The following is a 15,696-nucleotide window of genomic DNA, read 5'->3' as shown; positions in this document are numbered from 1 at the left end:
ATCGCAACTACACTCCTTGATGGCAGCAGCCATTAAGATTAAGATTAAGATTAAGTGTCTATTCTTAAGTGTCTATTCTTATTCGACATCCCAAGCAAGGTACAGCCTGACACAGGCACACACACAAAAACAGTTTAGGAACAACTCAAAAAACATGAAAAACAGCACAAGCTGTTGACCTGGCCTCCAAAATCTCTAAATCTCAAACTGATCCAAGGATCTGTGGGATGCACTGGAACAAGCCCAATCCACAGAGGCCCCTCCCATCAACCCACAGGACTCAAAGTTCACAATTAACATTCTGTTTCCAGACACCACAGGACACCCTGAGAAGGCCCATGTCTGTTCCTTTGATGAGACAGAACTGTTTTCGAGGCTGTAATGGCTGCACCCACAGCCACACAACAAGAAAGCAACAAGAAAGAAAAGCCTGTAACCCACTGGCACTGACAACTTCAGTTTGTAGTTCATTTGTGTTAGTTTGCTTTAAATGGTTTATTTTTACACATATAGTATACAGATAAAAGACATGACACGGGTTTGTTTTACACATCACATTTATATTATGTTGCAGAGTAACCAGTTTTAATTTTGTTAATTTCTATCTCTTTGAGTTACCAGTGCTGGTAGGGTCCGCTCATGGTGCTGCTTCAGGAGGCTGGGAGCAAAGGCTGAGTGAAAGGGTCGGGCCTGCTAAATAAACTCCTTTACTGATTGGGCTGCACCAACTCCCCAACTCCCCAGCACCTGGCCCTCCAGGTTGGGGGTTGGGAATGGGGCTAACAACCCCAACCCGCAAAACTTCTTGTTACAGAAACTTCGAAAACTGCTTTAAACACCACCATGGGCCCCACAGTAGACGCCAACTTGGCAGTATGACCACCCCTTCATGGGGTGAAGCACAGCATGCTGCACAGGATAGGACTAGATGGAAGCAGACTTATGTTCCACCAGGAACGAAGAGTATTAAGTAAGTAAGTAAGCAACTCCCCAACGCCTCCAGAGGAGGAGGATTTAGCTTAGTTTGGCTATTTATTTTCTTAGTATATAGTATTTTGATATTTCTTTGTTAATAGCTTTGTTTAAAGAATTTTCTGTTTTTTGTTAGATGTTAATTGTTTGTGTAGTAAACCTCAGTGATGTTAACTGTTTCTCAGTTTCCCCAATTGTGACAACGTGGTGTGATCAACCACTATATGTGCCACATTGTGTTCATTTTGTTAGGTCTGTTTGTTGCAGTCTGTTCTGTTTTAGTTGTTTTTTTCTCAGTTACGGCTGAGTTTTATTAACTTGACCTCTTTTATGGGCCTAAGAGCTTAATTAACTTTTTGTAAATTACTTCTTTCTGCATTTTTCAGTAAATCTTTTATTTTTTTCTTTAAACCACTTATCCTGCTTTGACCAGCTCGGTCTTTCACAGAGGAACAATGGTGGTCATAAAGTTATGCCTGAGCGGTGCATAGCAGCAGTGACGTGTTGTTGAAGAAGAACGATTTTAATCTATTAAATACTTTTATTTAGCAACGTGCTATCAGGTCAGTATGTCCCCATATTCAGTTCCCCTTTTGTACCGCAGTATTCTCAAGAATGCACGCAAGCGAGATCAATTACACAATTCATTTTCTTTTCAGTTATCTGTCCGATACCTGAGAACACTGAAGAGACACTTATTTGCCCTAGAGTAACACTTGAGCACAGTTACATCAGACATTAAAAATCTAGAGTGGTTGAAGGAAAAAAAAGTCGCCAATCTGCAACAGGGTCATGGGCGGCCATGGCTCACTGATGCACGTAGGCAGTGAAGGCTGGCCCATGTAGTCTGAACCACTAGATAAGCAACTGCAGCTCAAATTGCTGAAAACAGTTAACACTGGTTCAAGTGTCAGAACACACACTGCACTGTGGTTTGTTGTGTAGTTTGCTGTATATGTGGCTACTAGGGCTGAACGATTAATTGCATTTGCGATAATATCGCGATATGATAAAACGCAATTTTCAACAACTTGCGCGATTACAAGGTGGTCACATGACGTGAGCGATAGCGTGGAGAGCTCGACTGCATCAACATTCATGCTGCCATTTAACCTGTTGCGCAATGGCCTCTCGCTCGATGGAACAGTCAGAAACTGACACAGCTGAGACCTTAGGAACAGCAAGTCGGTGGTGTGGAACTATTTCGGTTTCAAAAAAGAAGATGCTGCGCAGCATCAGGTGTTGTGCAGAGCATGCTGTGCTCCTGTTGCTACTTCACGGAGTAACATAATTTCATTATGTTTTGTTGGGAAAAAAAGAGGATAAAATAAAAAATAAATAAAAAGCGCATATTAAATCGCAATTGCAATATTGGGGGAAAAAAAATCGCAATTAGATTATTTTCCCAAATCGTTCAGCCCTAGTGGCTACATAGCCTCAGATCAGTCAGGCCGCAGGTATCACCTATATAAGCATCGCTGCAGACCACATAAATCCTTCAAAGGAGACAGTATTCACTACTGACAGAGACCTCTTTCAGCAGGATAATGTGTCTGCCACAAGGCAAAAATGGCTTTGAATTTCTCCCCACAAGCCATCAGGCTACTGAACTGCTGAAAAAAATAGAATAAGGTAGACAAAAGAAACTATATAAAAGTAAATACGCAACCGGTCAAAAGTTTCAGAAAATACTAATTTTTCCAGTTATTTATTGGAATTCAAGTCGTGCAAGTCCAATGAATAGCTTGAAATGGTACAAAGGTAAGTACTGAACAGGCAGAGGTTTAAAAAAAAAAAAAAAAAAAAAAAAAAGGTTTGGTTACTCAAAACTGAAAAATAATGTACATTTCAGAATTATACAAAAAGACCTCTTTCAGGGAACATGAAGTGGGTTAACAATTTAAAGCTGTTCTGCAGCAATGAAGGTTGAATCAGCCTTGAAAGCTGGTGCTACTAATTCCTTCAGGTGTTCCAACTTTTCTTGGTTACTTACAACCCCCTCTGTCTGCATAAAAGCAGTGTTGGAAAACACTGTGGTACCAGACCCTCATGAGCATCAGGTGAACAGTATTGTACTGCAGAAAGTAGTGTGTTGCTACAAAAATGGCGAGAAAAAGGCAATTAACAATGGAAGAGAGACAGACCATCATAACACTTAAAAATGTAGGTCTTTCCTACAGGGAAATTGCAAAGAAAGTCAAGGTGTCAGTGAGTACAGTTTTCTTCACCATCAAAGGGTACCCAGAAACTGGGGGAAACTCTGACAGGAAGAGGTCTGGCCAGGACAGAAGAGTGAAAGCCAAGCAACCTACAAGTGCCACACATTTATGGGAACTTCTGCAACAGACTTGGGAAGAACTTTCTGAAGAATATTTGATTTCTATTGTAGAAAGAATGCCACGAGTGTGTTGAGCTGTTATATCTGCCAAAGGTGGCTACTTTGATGAGTCAAAAGTTTAGAATACATTTTGGTCTATAAATTGATTCCATGATTTCTTTTTCAACTAAAATTGCTTATTTGTTCTATGCTTCCATTTCAGATGGAATGAGACACTAAACTGAATCATTTTAAAAAAAAAATGGAAAAAGTGTAGGTGTAGGTAAAAAACTTTTTACCGGTAGTGTACGTTATGGTACAATAAATATTTACATATTTACAGAGGAGGGACAAAATGTGGAGACCACACACACGTTTCTTCCCACATTCTAGAAGCCACAGTCTACAGGAAGCAGACCTTGAGGCCCACGGGGGTTTAACAAGTAGCTAACCGAAAACTGAAAGAACCAACTAATATAAATAGAGGCTTGAGGTGGTAAAGATGAAAACACATACTGACATTCATGAATATTATGAATAAAACAAACTCCAATAGGAGTTGCACCAAGTATTGCACAAAAAAGACATGAGGTAAAGACAGGGATGAATTGGTATATATTGTGCTCTTGTCCAGAAAATAAGCTCAGCAGCAGCGCTAAGAAATGCTGATGTTAAAGAGTCTGACTGCTGAGGGGTGCAGACTCCCCAGAGCTTCCCATCTGTCTCTTACAGGGGGTGAGAGAGGTTGTTCCTGATGTTTGACAGTTAGCCAACATCCTCTTCTTCCCCATCTGCTCCACTGAGTCCAGGATGGAGCTAGCCCTCTTCATCAGTCTGCCCAGTCTCTTTTTGTCCCTCTCCGTGACTCCCCCACACCAGCAGACCACGGCGTAGAAGGTTGCCGATGCAACCACAGTGTCATGAAAGGTCCTGAGTAGTGTCCTACACACCTCAAAGGACCTCAGTCTCCTCAGCAGGTGGAGGCGACTTTGTATATCACAAATAGTTTGTGATATAAAATAATAAACTACTACGCTGTTTAAAATACAAGATATTGCACTGAATTATGAATTAGCAGCATTCTGAAGCTGTTTTCAAGTCTATTGGTCCTGCTTTTTAAGCTCCTGTATCTCCTCCCAGAGGACAGGAGGGCAGACATTTCGTGTCCAGGGTGCGCACTGAACAAAATGTTCCTTGTTCTGCGACATTCTGAGACATTTTGAGCTTGCGCTGTCCTCCAAAGAAGGCAACAACACTTTTCCATCTGCTGCAGAGCAATGGTGGAGTGGTACAATATCTTGAGAGGATTTTCAGGCTGATTAGTTTTGCGATGTAGTCTTAAAAAGTGTCATCTCTGCAGGAACTTCATGACAGTAAAGAATCTTTACTCTTTCTAATAATTTCATATTACTGATCAACATACTTGGACGTGGAATTTAAGTTAAACCATCCACAACCTGATCATCAATGGTTAAACAAGTAGTTACTAAAGTCTAGACCACTAAGGCATGCACGAGTCAGTGACCCAGTGGGACATTTAAGAAAACACGTGCATAAAACTAAAACCGAGGAACGTTGTAAACAAATACATCACATCCTTGAAATATGTTTCTTATCATTAAATCCAGATACTGTAAGTTGTATGGCGCAGTCAAACACATCCACACATTTTGTAGATATTTTAGACATGAATCTGGGGGGACACTTTACCCTCTCGTTGATGTCATAACAACGGGCCCAAATACGAACAGCGGAACAAAGAGAGTAGCAGATGTTACTATGCACACATCACACTGTGCCATACGGTACGGTGTTTGAGTCTCTTATCAGCCCATAACCTCCCTCTGAGGCTAATACGTGACGTCTTTGTTACTATAAATGATCACAATGGTGCTGAAAATAAATTTAAACCCATTCACGTGTCAGGAGAACGTGTTTTTTCTCCATTCTTCATCATCTGTGTCGCACCTGCGCAAACAAGCAATTACGACGAAAAATAAGCGATTTACCTTCGGCGTTTCTGCTCACCAGCACAACTGACAGCACCAACAGTAGTCCACGTCTCATGGAGAAAACACGGTTCAGGAAAAAGTTGCCCACGAAGGGCACACAAAAAAGACGCGGCTCCATCCATTCGCTCGTCTGCTACTCACGGCGGCACGGACGGTGGTTTCCAGCCCACACGGTGTTTAAAAACAGAACAAAACCACAAAACCCAGTGTTTACTATGATGTAGCCTGTAGAAGAAAACAAAGAAAACAAAGGTGTCGAAGCGAAGCCATTATCCAGGAACAAACGGTAAAAGACAATATCTACAAAACCACCATCATCATCATCATCATCCTTCTGCTACCATGGACTGTATGGAGGAGGCGTGTCATTATGACGTCACAACGGCAGATGGCGATCGTTTACTCAAGGGAAACGAGCAGATCACACGTGGGCTTTAGTTTTATTTCAAATGATAAATAAATTATATATATCAATTTCAGTTTACAAAGAGACTTTTTTTGTTCCATATTTTTATTTATTTATTCGTTTATTTTAATTCCCAGTCTCAGTAACCCATATTCGCCAGCATCTACTCCTACCTGGCCTGTCGACAAATTCATCAAAAAAAAAAAAAAAAGAATAAAATCCTCTATGTTTTGTTTCTTGACACTTATTAGCCCAGCACTTTATACTATTTATTTACATAACTGCTTAGATAAAGTGCCACAACAATGACTGGTTGTCTAAAATCAATTTGACTGCTTTTTCAGCATAGCTTCCTGTAGTAACAGAATCCCTGCCCTTTGATAGCAAACAAAATAAATGATGATCTGAACAATGGAGACCTGTTTCCATATGTAAATATCCTGAACCCTGGTCTCACTGTTCGTCTGCTCCTCCCTCAGAAGCCACAATATTCCTTTGTGTGAGGAGCGTCTGTGGTGAGGTGAAATAATTCAAATGCCAGGGGATATTCTTGGAGAAGGTAGCGATTATTCTTTAAAATATGCTCAGTTAGTCTGGAATTTTTTCGGTAGTCATTTCATTTTTTATAAACCAACAATGATAAACCTTAACTGGTTTGCCTCCAGTCTTTAGAAACACAACTCTAAACACAACAGATAAGACTTAACAAACTAACAATTTGGGTTTAACATTTGAAAACGTTCCTTGTAGAACAACGCTATGTCTCCATCTACTGACTAATTGAATTCATGAATGACTCCCACTGGCATGACAGCCGTTTTGCATTGTGCAGTCAAACCTTGTTCGAAACCACAAATGAAGGAAAAAAAAATAAATGTAATTCTTCTGTGAGTCTTGAAGTTTCCATAAATACCAAAAAAGCCTTATTGAAAGTGGGTCAAATATATTTAAATGTATGCAGAAGACAACTTAACATTTAATTTCCTTATCTGAGTTCAGAGTAAGGCATTCCATGGAAGGAGGAGGGATGGATTGGTCAGTTATACAATAGGCTCAACAGAGTTTTTCTCTTCTCCCATAGGGTCAGTGAAGGCCTATAAATAGTACTGGGTTATGTAAGACCTATTGAAAATTGATGTGGCCGTCAGTTTTTGGAAATTCCCATGAAGCTGAAGTGTATATATAAATAAATTCACACATTCACAGATATTCAAACATTTTTATACAAATGTGTGAAAAGGTATAAACGGGGGGAGATGATAGAAAAATACTGGGTTTAGTAGCTAGGTTTAGTTGTATTCATGCACGATTAAGTGCCTTGTTTTTTCCTTGCCCCACTCCTCCCCATCATCCTGTGTGACTCTACAGTCAACACTGTGGAGTCCCTCCGTTTCCTGGGCACCATCATCTCCCAGGACCTCAAATGGGAGCTGAACATCAGCGCCCTAATTAAAAAAGCACAGCAGAGGATGTACTTCCTGCGGCAGCTGAAGAAATTCAACCTGCCAAAGACAATGATGGTTCACTTCTACACTGCCATCATTGAGTCCATCCTCACCAACTCCATCACCACCTGGTATGCTGCAGCCTCTGCTAAGGACAAGAGCAGACTGCAGCGTGTCATTCGCTCTGCAGAGAAGGTGATTGGCTGCAGTCTGAAGTTTCTCGACGAGCTGTACGCTTCCAGGACTCTGAAGCGTGCAGCTAAGATTGTGGCTGATCCCTCTCATCCTGGACACGGACTATTTAACAGACTCCCCTCTGGCAGACGGCTGCGATCCATCCAGTGTAGGACCACTCGCATGGCGAACAGTTTTTTTTCCATCTGCAGTCCGTCTGCTGAACAATGCCAAGCCCCCCCCCCCCCATGAACACATCAAACCCACTACCATCCCACAGTAAATGTTCTGGTGGAATATACATATATATACTGTGTATATATTTTTGTATTTTGTTGTATTTTTATATTTTATATATCTGAGAGGAAGTTTCCATATTTATTCTATAATATAGTTTCTATATTTTATTTTATTTTATTTTAGGCGTCACAACACCAAAGCAAATTCCTTGTATGTACGATCATGCTTGGCAATAAAGTCTTTTCTGATTCTGATTCTGATTCTTGTTTTTGGAGAGAGCCTATTAGTTCAAGGAGAGTGCAAGAGGCCGGAGACCTTGGTGCCATCTCAAGGGAGATACTCCCTTCCTCCAGAAAACAGATAACATGCTTGTTGACAGGCAGCATGACGAGTACTGAAGGTAATCTACCACTGTGTATAAATACTGTTTCATTTTTTGTTCTGGGAGCTCCTCTCCCACAGCCTTGTGTTGTTTGAGACTCTGTGCATTGCTTGAGTAAAGAAACGCTGACTTCAAGATCCTCACTGCAAGAGTGACGATCCCTTTTTTTACCTCACACCAAGCATTGAACGATTTGAGCAGTAAAATGTATGTTAGCCTCCTAAAGCAAGGTCAACAAAATTTTAAGGGTCCACTATATTTACAGGGACTGAAGCTGAAGACCTTTTTCAAACAAAGATGATAACACCACTTACCAAACCTCCTCCTTGTGCTTCTACTCTGCAACCTTAATACCAACATCAAAGTGTTCTCCGCCAGACACGCACTTAGGGCAAGCAATACCCCTCAGAGAATTTCCCCCTAACTGCTTAACCAAACTTACTAAAGACTCACCCCTAGTCTTCATGTGGTTCTGCGGCGGGTAGATTAAGCACAAACCCTGTGGGCCTGTAAAGTAACCCGGGAACAGGTAACCTTACAAGAAAACCACACGGAAATGCCCCCGAGATAGATGTCCAAAGACAACCAACACTAACTGCTCCCCACAACACTACAAAAAAAAAGTAATAGACACAACCCAAAGGAGAAGTGTCCTACAGCCCAGCGGAGAAATCTCTGCACCCAGCGTATCGAGACAGTTAGACTTACCTTCTGAATGGCACATGGCAATCCCACATCAGGCCACAAACAGTTGCTACCAGAGAACACCTGGTGTATCTCCCCAAATACCAGAGCAAAAAGTCCAAGCAAACCAAAGTTCCTAACTTTGCCCCGACAACAAAACACATCAAAACCAGTACTGAACTGGACCAAAGCAGCAGAGTGTACAAGCAACGTGTGGCAGCTGCCACCACAGGCACAAACTTTTTGACCTAACCCGCTTTGATGGACGAAGCCCCCATTTGTCATGTCCTGGCTCAAGTGGCCATAACAACAGGAAGACACACCAGTATTTCAGTACTTTATTTATTTACTGAATTAAACCAAATTAAGGTGCCAAATTAAGAATCAACATACTAGATGTGGAAATCAGCAAAGTCAGCGGTATGATGTGCATGAGTGAAGAGCCCCCTTGTTGTTCTCTTGAATGTGTATACCAACTGTGCAACTCTTTAAAACCTTAAGCCATGCAGTGAGTTAACGGGAATCAGTGAGAGTGGACACATTAAATACTTCTAAAAAGTGTCATTTATTAACACTACAAAAATGTATACTCCACCACTCCATCACAGTGATGAATCTTAAAGCAGCATTCATCCGTTTTTATTGGTCAATAATCTTTGCATAATATGGATTCTTGGCATTTTGTTGTGGGTGGTGATCCAAAAAGCTCTGTAACATAGAAGGCTCAGGACGGGCAAAGTGATCTGTGTCCTCCTGCTCTCTTATCAACACTCTCCTCTTCTGGTGATGCTATCTCAACTTAGCTCAACAAAACATGATTAGAGACTTTAGATAAGGATGCAGTCAGGTTCAGAATGATTGGATTCTCTGATAAACGGACACACAGCTGCATTGGTATAACACTGGCAATGAACAAAATGATGTCATTTTAAAAAGTTGATTTTCTTTCATTTCTGTTCATTGTCATTTTCCCTAACCACCAACATAAAAACTGCCTAACACATTTTCCAGTCCCAAAAAGTAGCTTAGCCTTGGGCTAGCCTACTACTCACCCCACGAACAATAACATTCTAATAATGAAATTAACTGCCTGCTGACTTACTGTTATTGTTGGTGAATGGTAAATGGTAAATGGTCTTGTTTTTATATAGTGTTTTTCTACCTATTGGTACTCAAAGCGCTTTACAGTCACAGACGCATCTACCCATTCACTCACACAAGCACACACCAGTGCCTTGCACTGGGAGCAACTGGGGGTTCAGTGTCTTGCTCAAGGACACTTCTGCATGTGGCACATTCTGGGGATCAAACTAACCCTCTGGTTCGTGGATCATCAGAATCAGAATACTTTATTAATCCATCAAGGAAATTGTTTTGTTGCTGTTGCTCCCCTAAAGTGACAGTTGCTAATTGACAGAGCAAATACAATAGAATAAAAGGAATACAAAAATATATAAAAAATAAAGTAAGATGCATTAAAAGTAAAAGAAAGAATATAAGTATTCACAATATACAGAAGTAAGAGGCTGCAAATACATGAGCAGCGTCTCATCTGAAGTGTTGAGAGTGTTAAGAGTGACCAGCACTCAGCGGGAGGAGTTATAAAGTTTGATGGCCACAGGCAGGAATGACCTCCTGTGCCGTTCTGTGGTGCATTTGGGTAGAATGAGTCTGTTACTAAAGGTACTCCTTAGACTGGCCAGTGTGTTGTCGAGTGGGTGAGATGAGTTGTCCAGGATGGTCTCCACTCTTGCCAGCATCCACCTCTCTGACACTGTGTTCAAAGAGTCCAGCTCCACCCCTACAACATCACTGGCCTTGCGTATTAGTTTGTTGAGTCTATTTGTGTCTGCCGCTCGCAGCCTGCTGCCCCAGCATGCAACGGCGTACTGGAGCGCACTGGCCACCACAGACTCATAGAACATCCTCAAAATTGTCCAACAGATGTTGAAGGAACTCAGTCTCCTCAAAAAGTAGAGTGCTTCAGTGTTCTTTGACCAGTCATTTGCTTCGGATTCTCCAGTTTTCAGCTGTCAAACTCTTGTCAATCTCATTACTCCTTCCGCAATAGATTGCTGCAGTAAAAAAAAAAAAAAAGAAGAAGAAGAAGAAACAAATTGCTTGAATCTTCAGAATCTAAGCAGATTACACAAAGAATATATAAAAACAGAACACCAATAAAATTAATTTTACTGTTCGACTTTTCAGATCTTCGAAGAAAAGCAGATGCAGATACAACTAAACATTACAACTGCGAAATATAACACGCATACACACATGTAGTATTCATACATAAAATGTTTCTATTCCACAGAAGGGAACAAAAAAAGCTATGATACATTTAAACAAATGAACTGTAATCGTTCCTTTATCTCTTCTGCTCCATCATCACTTGGAGGAAATGTTAGAGCAGCATCTGGGCTACATAATGAAACAACAATAGATATATACAACAAAATATTCACATAGCATGAGCAGTATGCATTTGTATACTAAGTAGCACCGTATGTTTAGCTTAAATGTATGGAGGGCGACTGTAGTTGGTACCTTAGTGGCTTATTTTTGCGTTTACGAAGGTACCACACGGCTGCAAAGGCTACAATGTTCAGGGAAAGCAGAAGACCAAATAATGTCCAGCCAGCAGCGTAGAGGCCTGAAGCACAAAAAAAAAAAACACAAGGATAAAGAAAACATTCAGATGAAAATACTGAATCATCAATGTCACTAATTAAACCAGGTTCTCTGTAGGTTTTCTTTCTCAGTTCTCTTTGTTGAAACTGTAGTTTTTTTTTCTTGGTTATTTAGTTTTATATTACAAACTACTTTGGCAGCCTGTACAGACAGGTCCTGAAGCACAAAAGGCACCTGACACATGAACTTACAGGAACAGAATATTTCACAAGACAGAACGTGCTTAAGGTTTTAAAGAGTTATCTGGGATGGGTAATCATTCATTCAGTTATTCACTGGGCTGTGCTGCCAGCAGACTCAACCTCTGCTATCCAAGAGATCTATTTCTCCATTTGCTCTGTGTTGTTGTCTCAGCCTGAGATGTCTTGAATGCCCCTATAGGAAGGAGTTCAGGCATGAAGCATGCTCATGTTTTACAAAAGACTTTGTCAAGACAAGAATTTTTACATCTTTTCAAGTGATCATTGAAGTACACTCAGCGGCTTAAACATAACACCAAGACTTCTTTGCTTGGACCGATGGCATGGAGGAAAAGAATGTGCTGGAAGCTAAACTGAAGATTTGCTTCAAAGCGCCAAATACGCCATTTGCCAAAGGAAGCAATGGAATCTGATAAAAAGTAGAAGACATGTTCATATGTGTAGGTCAAGCCATACTGTGTTAGATTATTTTATTTAACAAAATTTGGTTTTCAGCAATTTCAGTTTCTGCCCATCCAAACTATAACAGGGGCAGCATCGTTGTCAAATGTTTTTGCTTTAGGGGTTTCTGAATAAGACACCAGATGATAAAGTCATCATTTTAAGCATCACGTGTGTCCTTAGATACACAAGATAGACAAGTCCAGAACAAACATATCAAGAAGTATTTGACAATCTATATCTATCCAACTCAAATCTTACCAAAATCCATATACACGTGGAGACCTCCGCGTTTCTTTCCATATGCGTTGACAGCTTCACACTCGTAGAGGCCATTCAGATTAGAGGTCTTCCTCACAAACTGCAGAGTTGCACCCTGCACTTTAATATCAGACTCAGGCAAAGACTGGCCAGACCTGGAGGAGACAAATGAGGGTCAACATAAAATGTACCTTGCCCTAGTCCACCTCAGTCCACTTCCTCTGTTTAGTGAAGTTTTTTCCAGTCTGACATAGATGGCTTCCTTTACTCCTCTTTCAAACCATCATTCTTCTCTGGCTAAGATTTGGACGTTGTTATCTTCAAAGTAGTGTCCTTTATCCTTCAGGTGTAGGTGGGCCGTTTCCTGATGAGCTGGCTCTCCTGTGCTGGTACATGTACCATATAAAATTGAACTCACTATCAGATGAAACTACCAAAGTGCGCATACAATTATCTCCAATTTCCCCAAGTACTGACACATTAATACACTAGAAATAATAATCTAACAGCAACATTCCTGTGTGTCTATTTGTGCTCCATCCAATTGCATTATTTCATTTTACTGATCATTATTATTTTTAACTGTGCCTTTACTTTCAGTGTGAACTTAACATGAGAACAACCAACTCTGACCAATAAGCATTTGTATGAAATTTCTGGAACCACCTGAGCAGTTGATGATTTATTTAGTGGCCACTCATTTAATGGCTCTTACAATGCTTTTAGTGCTCAGAATCTGTCTGCCTGTGCCATCCCTATACTGGACTAAGAGTGACCTTTTATCTAAGATTCAAGAGTGACTGTCCTCAGCCTTTTCATTTCGCTGCTCTGAGCTCCAGCAGACAACACATCCCTCCAGAGTTTCAACGAAACCTCATCATACTTGTTTTGAACGGATCTTTTCTTCTCAAATTACTTTTCAATTATACTAATTTCTTCATCCAAGCCAACTTTTCAGAAGAATGAATGTATTCTGTTTTAGATTAAACAGCTGGGATAACACCCATCATGATCCTTCACAGGACAAGCGGTTACAGAAGATGAATGAATGAATGAATGAATGTATTAGATTAATATGACAACGGGCAATTGCTTCATAGAACTTTGTACTGAACAGACTACCCTCGTTCCTATTTTTATCCATCCCCATCTAGCAAATTATTTGGTGAGCAGCAGTTTTATTTCATTTGTAAACTGGTGCAAACTACACTATATTGCCAAAAGTATTTGCTCATCATGTGTTTAATATGATGTTGGCCCCCCCTTTGCAGCTATAACAGCTGCAACTGTTCTGGGAAGACTTTCCACAAGATTTAGGAGTGTGTTTATGGAAATGTTTGATAATTTTGAGCATTTCTGAGGTTAGACACGGATGTTGGATGAGAACGCCTGGCTCGCAGTCTTCGCTCTAATTCATCCCACACATTTTCTATCAGGTTGAGATCAGGACTCTGTGCAGGCCAGTCAAGTTCTTCCACACCAAACACTCCATGTCTTCTTGGACCTTGCTTTGTGCACTGGTGCACAGTCATGTTGGAACAGGAAGGGGCCATCCTCAAACTGTTTCTACAAAGTTTGGAGCATGGAATTGTCCAAAATCTCTTGGTCCCTTTCACTGGAACTACAAGGCCAAGCTCAGCTCCTGAAAAACAACCCCACACCATAATCCCCCCTCCACCAAACTTCACATTTGGCACAATGCAGTCAGACAAGTACCGTTCTCCTGGCAACCACCAAACCCAGATTCCTCCATCAGAATGCCAGATGGAGAAGTGTGATTCATCACTCCAGAGAACTGCTCTAGAGTCTAGTGGTGGCGTGCTTTACACCACTGCATCCGACGCTTTGCATGGATGCAGCTGCTCGGCCATGGAAACCTATTCCATGAAGCTCTCTACACACTGTTCTTGAGCTGATCTGAAGGCCACATGAAATTTGGAGGTCTGCAGCGACCAACTGCAGAAAGTTGGTGACCTCTGAGTCATTTTATGTGGCCTGCCACTTTGTGGTTCAGTTGCTGTCGTTCCCAATCGCTTCCACTTTGTTATAGTACCACTGACAGTTGACTGTGGAATATTTAGTAGCGACGAAATTTCACAACTGGACTTGTTGCACAGGTGGCATCCTATCACAGTACCACGCTGGAATTCACTGAGCTCCTGAGAACAACCCATTCTTTCACAAATGTTTGTAGAAGCAGTCTGCATGTTCAGGTGCTTGATTTTATACACCTGTGGCCATGGAAGTGATTGGAACATCTGAATACAGTTATTTGGATGGGTGCGTGAATACTTTTGGCAATATAGTGTATATTGGTGATGTTTTCAGTTTCTTTTCAACAGCCTACTGAATATGTGCATGGCCTGACAGAATGACTCAGTAGCTAGCTACATTTTCACAGATGATAGTGAGTTATACAACTTGATTTTTACGTTATTTCTCAGGCGCTTCATTGGTATAAACCCTGAGCGAGGCACCAAGCCTGGACATGGCAAAGTCTTGTCAAAAAACTGTGGCAAGGCCACCAGCAAAAAGAGGACAACAGTCAAGCCACATGGATCCACTCTGCTGCGAAGACTCATGGACCTGCAGTGGGACGTCATTTAAAATGGTGAAATTATTCAATCCCATTACACACGCACAAGACAAGGACACCAGCTTGTCTTATTGCTTAAATTTTTTCTCCCTCTCAATTTCACCCGCTTTCTCTCTCCCTTACAGGCTAGAAGGTCTGAATCCCTGTTATTCTCGCCGACTTATTTGTGTCCTGTTTCTGAACATACACATACAACTGTTTGAATGTGTCATGCTGACATGTTTTGACTGTGTGAGGTGTTATGTCAGGACTTTGGATATTTTTTCAGGGCTTGTGATACTTTTCTTCAGATTTTCATGTTCATAGACCACATTACAATATATAGCAGATTACAAGAGGACACAAAGAGCACACACATCTGAGAGTTTGTACCATGATAATGAAAAGTTTGCTTTGTGGAACAGTCTGTTAGTTTCATTAAGTTTTATTATCTGAACTGTTATCAATATTTATTCAGTATTTCCAAGTCTGAATACCTTGTTCTTTTGTTGTTTGTTTTTTTCAGCAAAAAGAGAGCAGAAAGAAGGCGTTTTCTGAATGTGGAGATTCTAAATTCATGTTAAAATAAAAGTCAAGTGCATTAAGAAGCTGATCTGTTCTAAATTCACAAAGCACATTTGGTTGTAGTTTATAGATTTCGTGAAGACTGATAATTTATTTTTAAACAAACCAGTTGTCTGTAAAGTGTTGTGAAAGTAATCTTAAAAAACAGTAAATGCTGCATTTTTAACAGTACAAAACTGTAAATTTTAGTGACAGTAAAAAAATGTTAATTTTACAGTAAGATAATGGCAACTCTGCTGCCAGTTCTTTACTGTTATTTTACAGGAAAATACTTAACTGTGTAGGGGAAACACCTGGTGCAGTTCTGACTA

At 40.7% G+C, this 15,696-nt stretch overlaps 1 protein-coding gene and 1 pseudogene across 3 annotated transcripts in view; both read right to left on the bottom strand.

Moving 5' to 3' along the window:
- The window catches only part of LOC311487975 (poliovirus receptor homolog), a 35,683-nt pseudogene extending 30,004 nt beyond the window's left edge, over positions 1-5,679 (bottom strand). Inside the window, exon 1 of the transcript XR_014699937.1 lies at positions 5,299-5,679. The product of XR_014699937.1 is annotated as a poliovirus receptor homolog (transcript). The remainder of the gene's footprint in view (positions 1-5,298) is intronic.
- A 2,449-nt stretch (positions 5,680-8,128) lies between these two features.
- Positions 8,129-15,696, bottom strand: part of LOC311488113 (nectin-1-like) — a 32,403-nt gene continuing 24,835 nt past the window's right edge. The window contains exons 5-7 of one of the 2 annotated variants that reach the window (XM_084544624.1): positions 12,226-12,380; positions 11,180-11,285; positions 8,129-10,707 (exon numbers count right to left, since the gene is read on the bottom strand). In XM_084544624.1, coding sequence (XP_084400750.1) covers positions 10,686-10,707; positions 11,180-11,285; positions 12,226-12,380 — 283 coding nt within the window. In that variant the 3' untranslated portion in view covers positions 8,129-10,685. Of the gene's footprint in view, positions 10,708-10,796; positions 11,286-12,225; positions 12,381-15,696 lie in introns of those variants that run through there. The other variant, XM_084544623.1, reaches the window with a different exon arrangement.

The sequence above is a fragment of the Chelon labrosus genome, assembly GCF_963514085.1.
Source record: "Chelon labrosus genome assembly, chromosome: 5".
Classification (NCBI taxonomy): Eukaryota; Metazoa; Chordata; class Actinopteri; order Mugiliformes; family Mugilidae; genus Chelon; species Chelon labrosus.
Note: the sequence above shows the minus strand (reverse complement) of the source record. Positions and strands in the feature narration are given on the sequence as shown.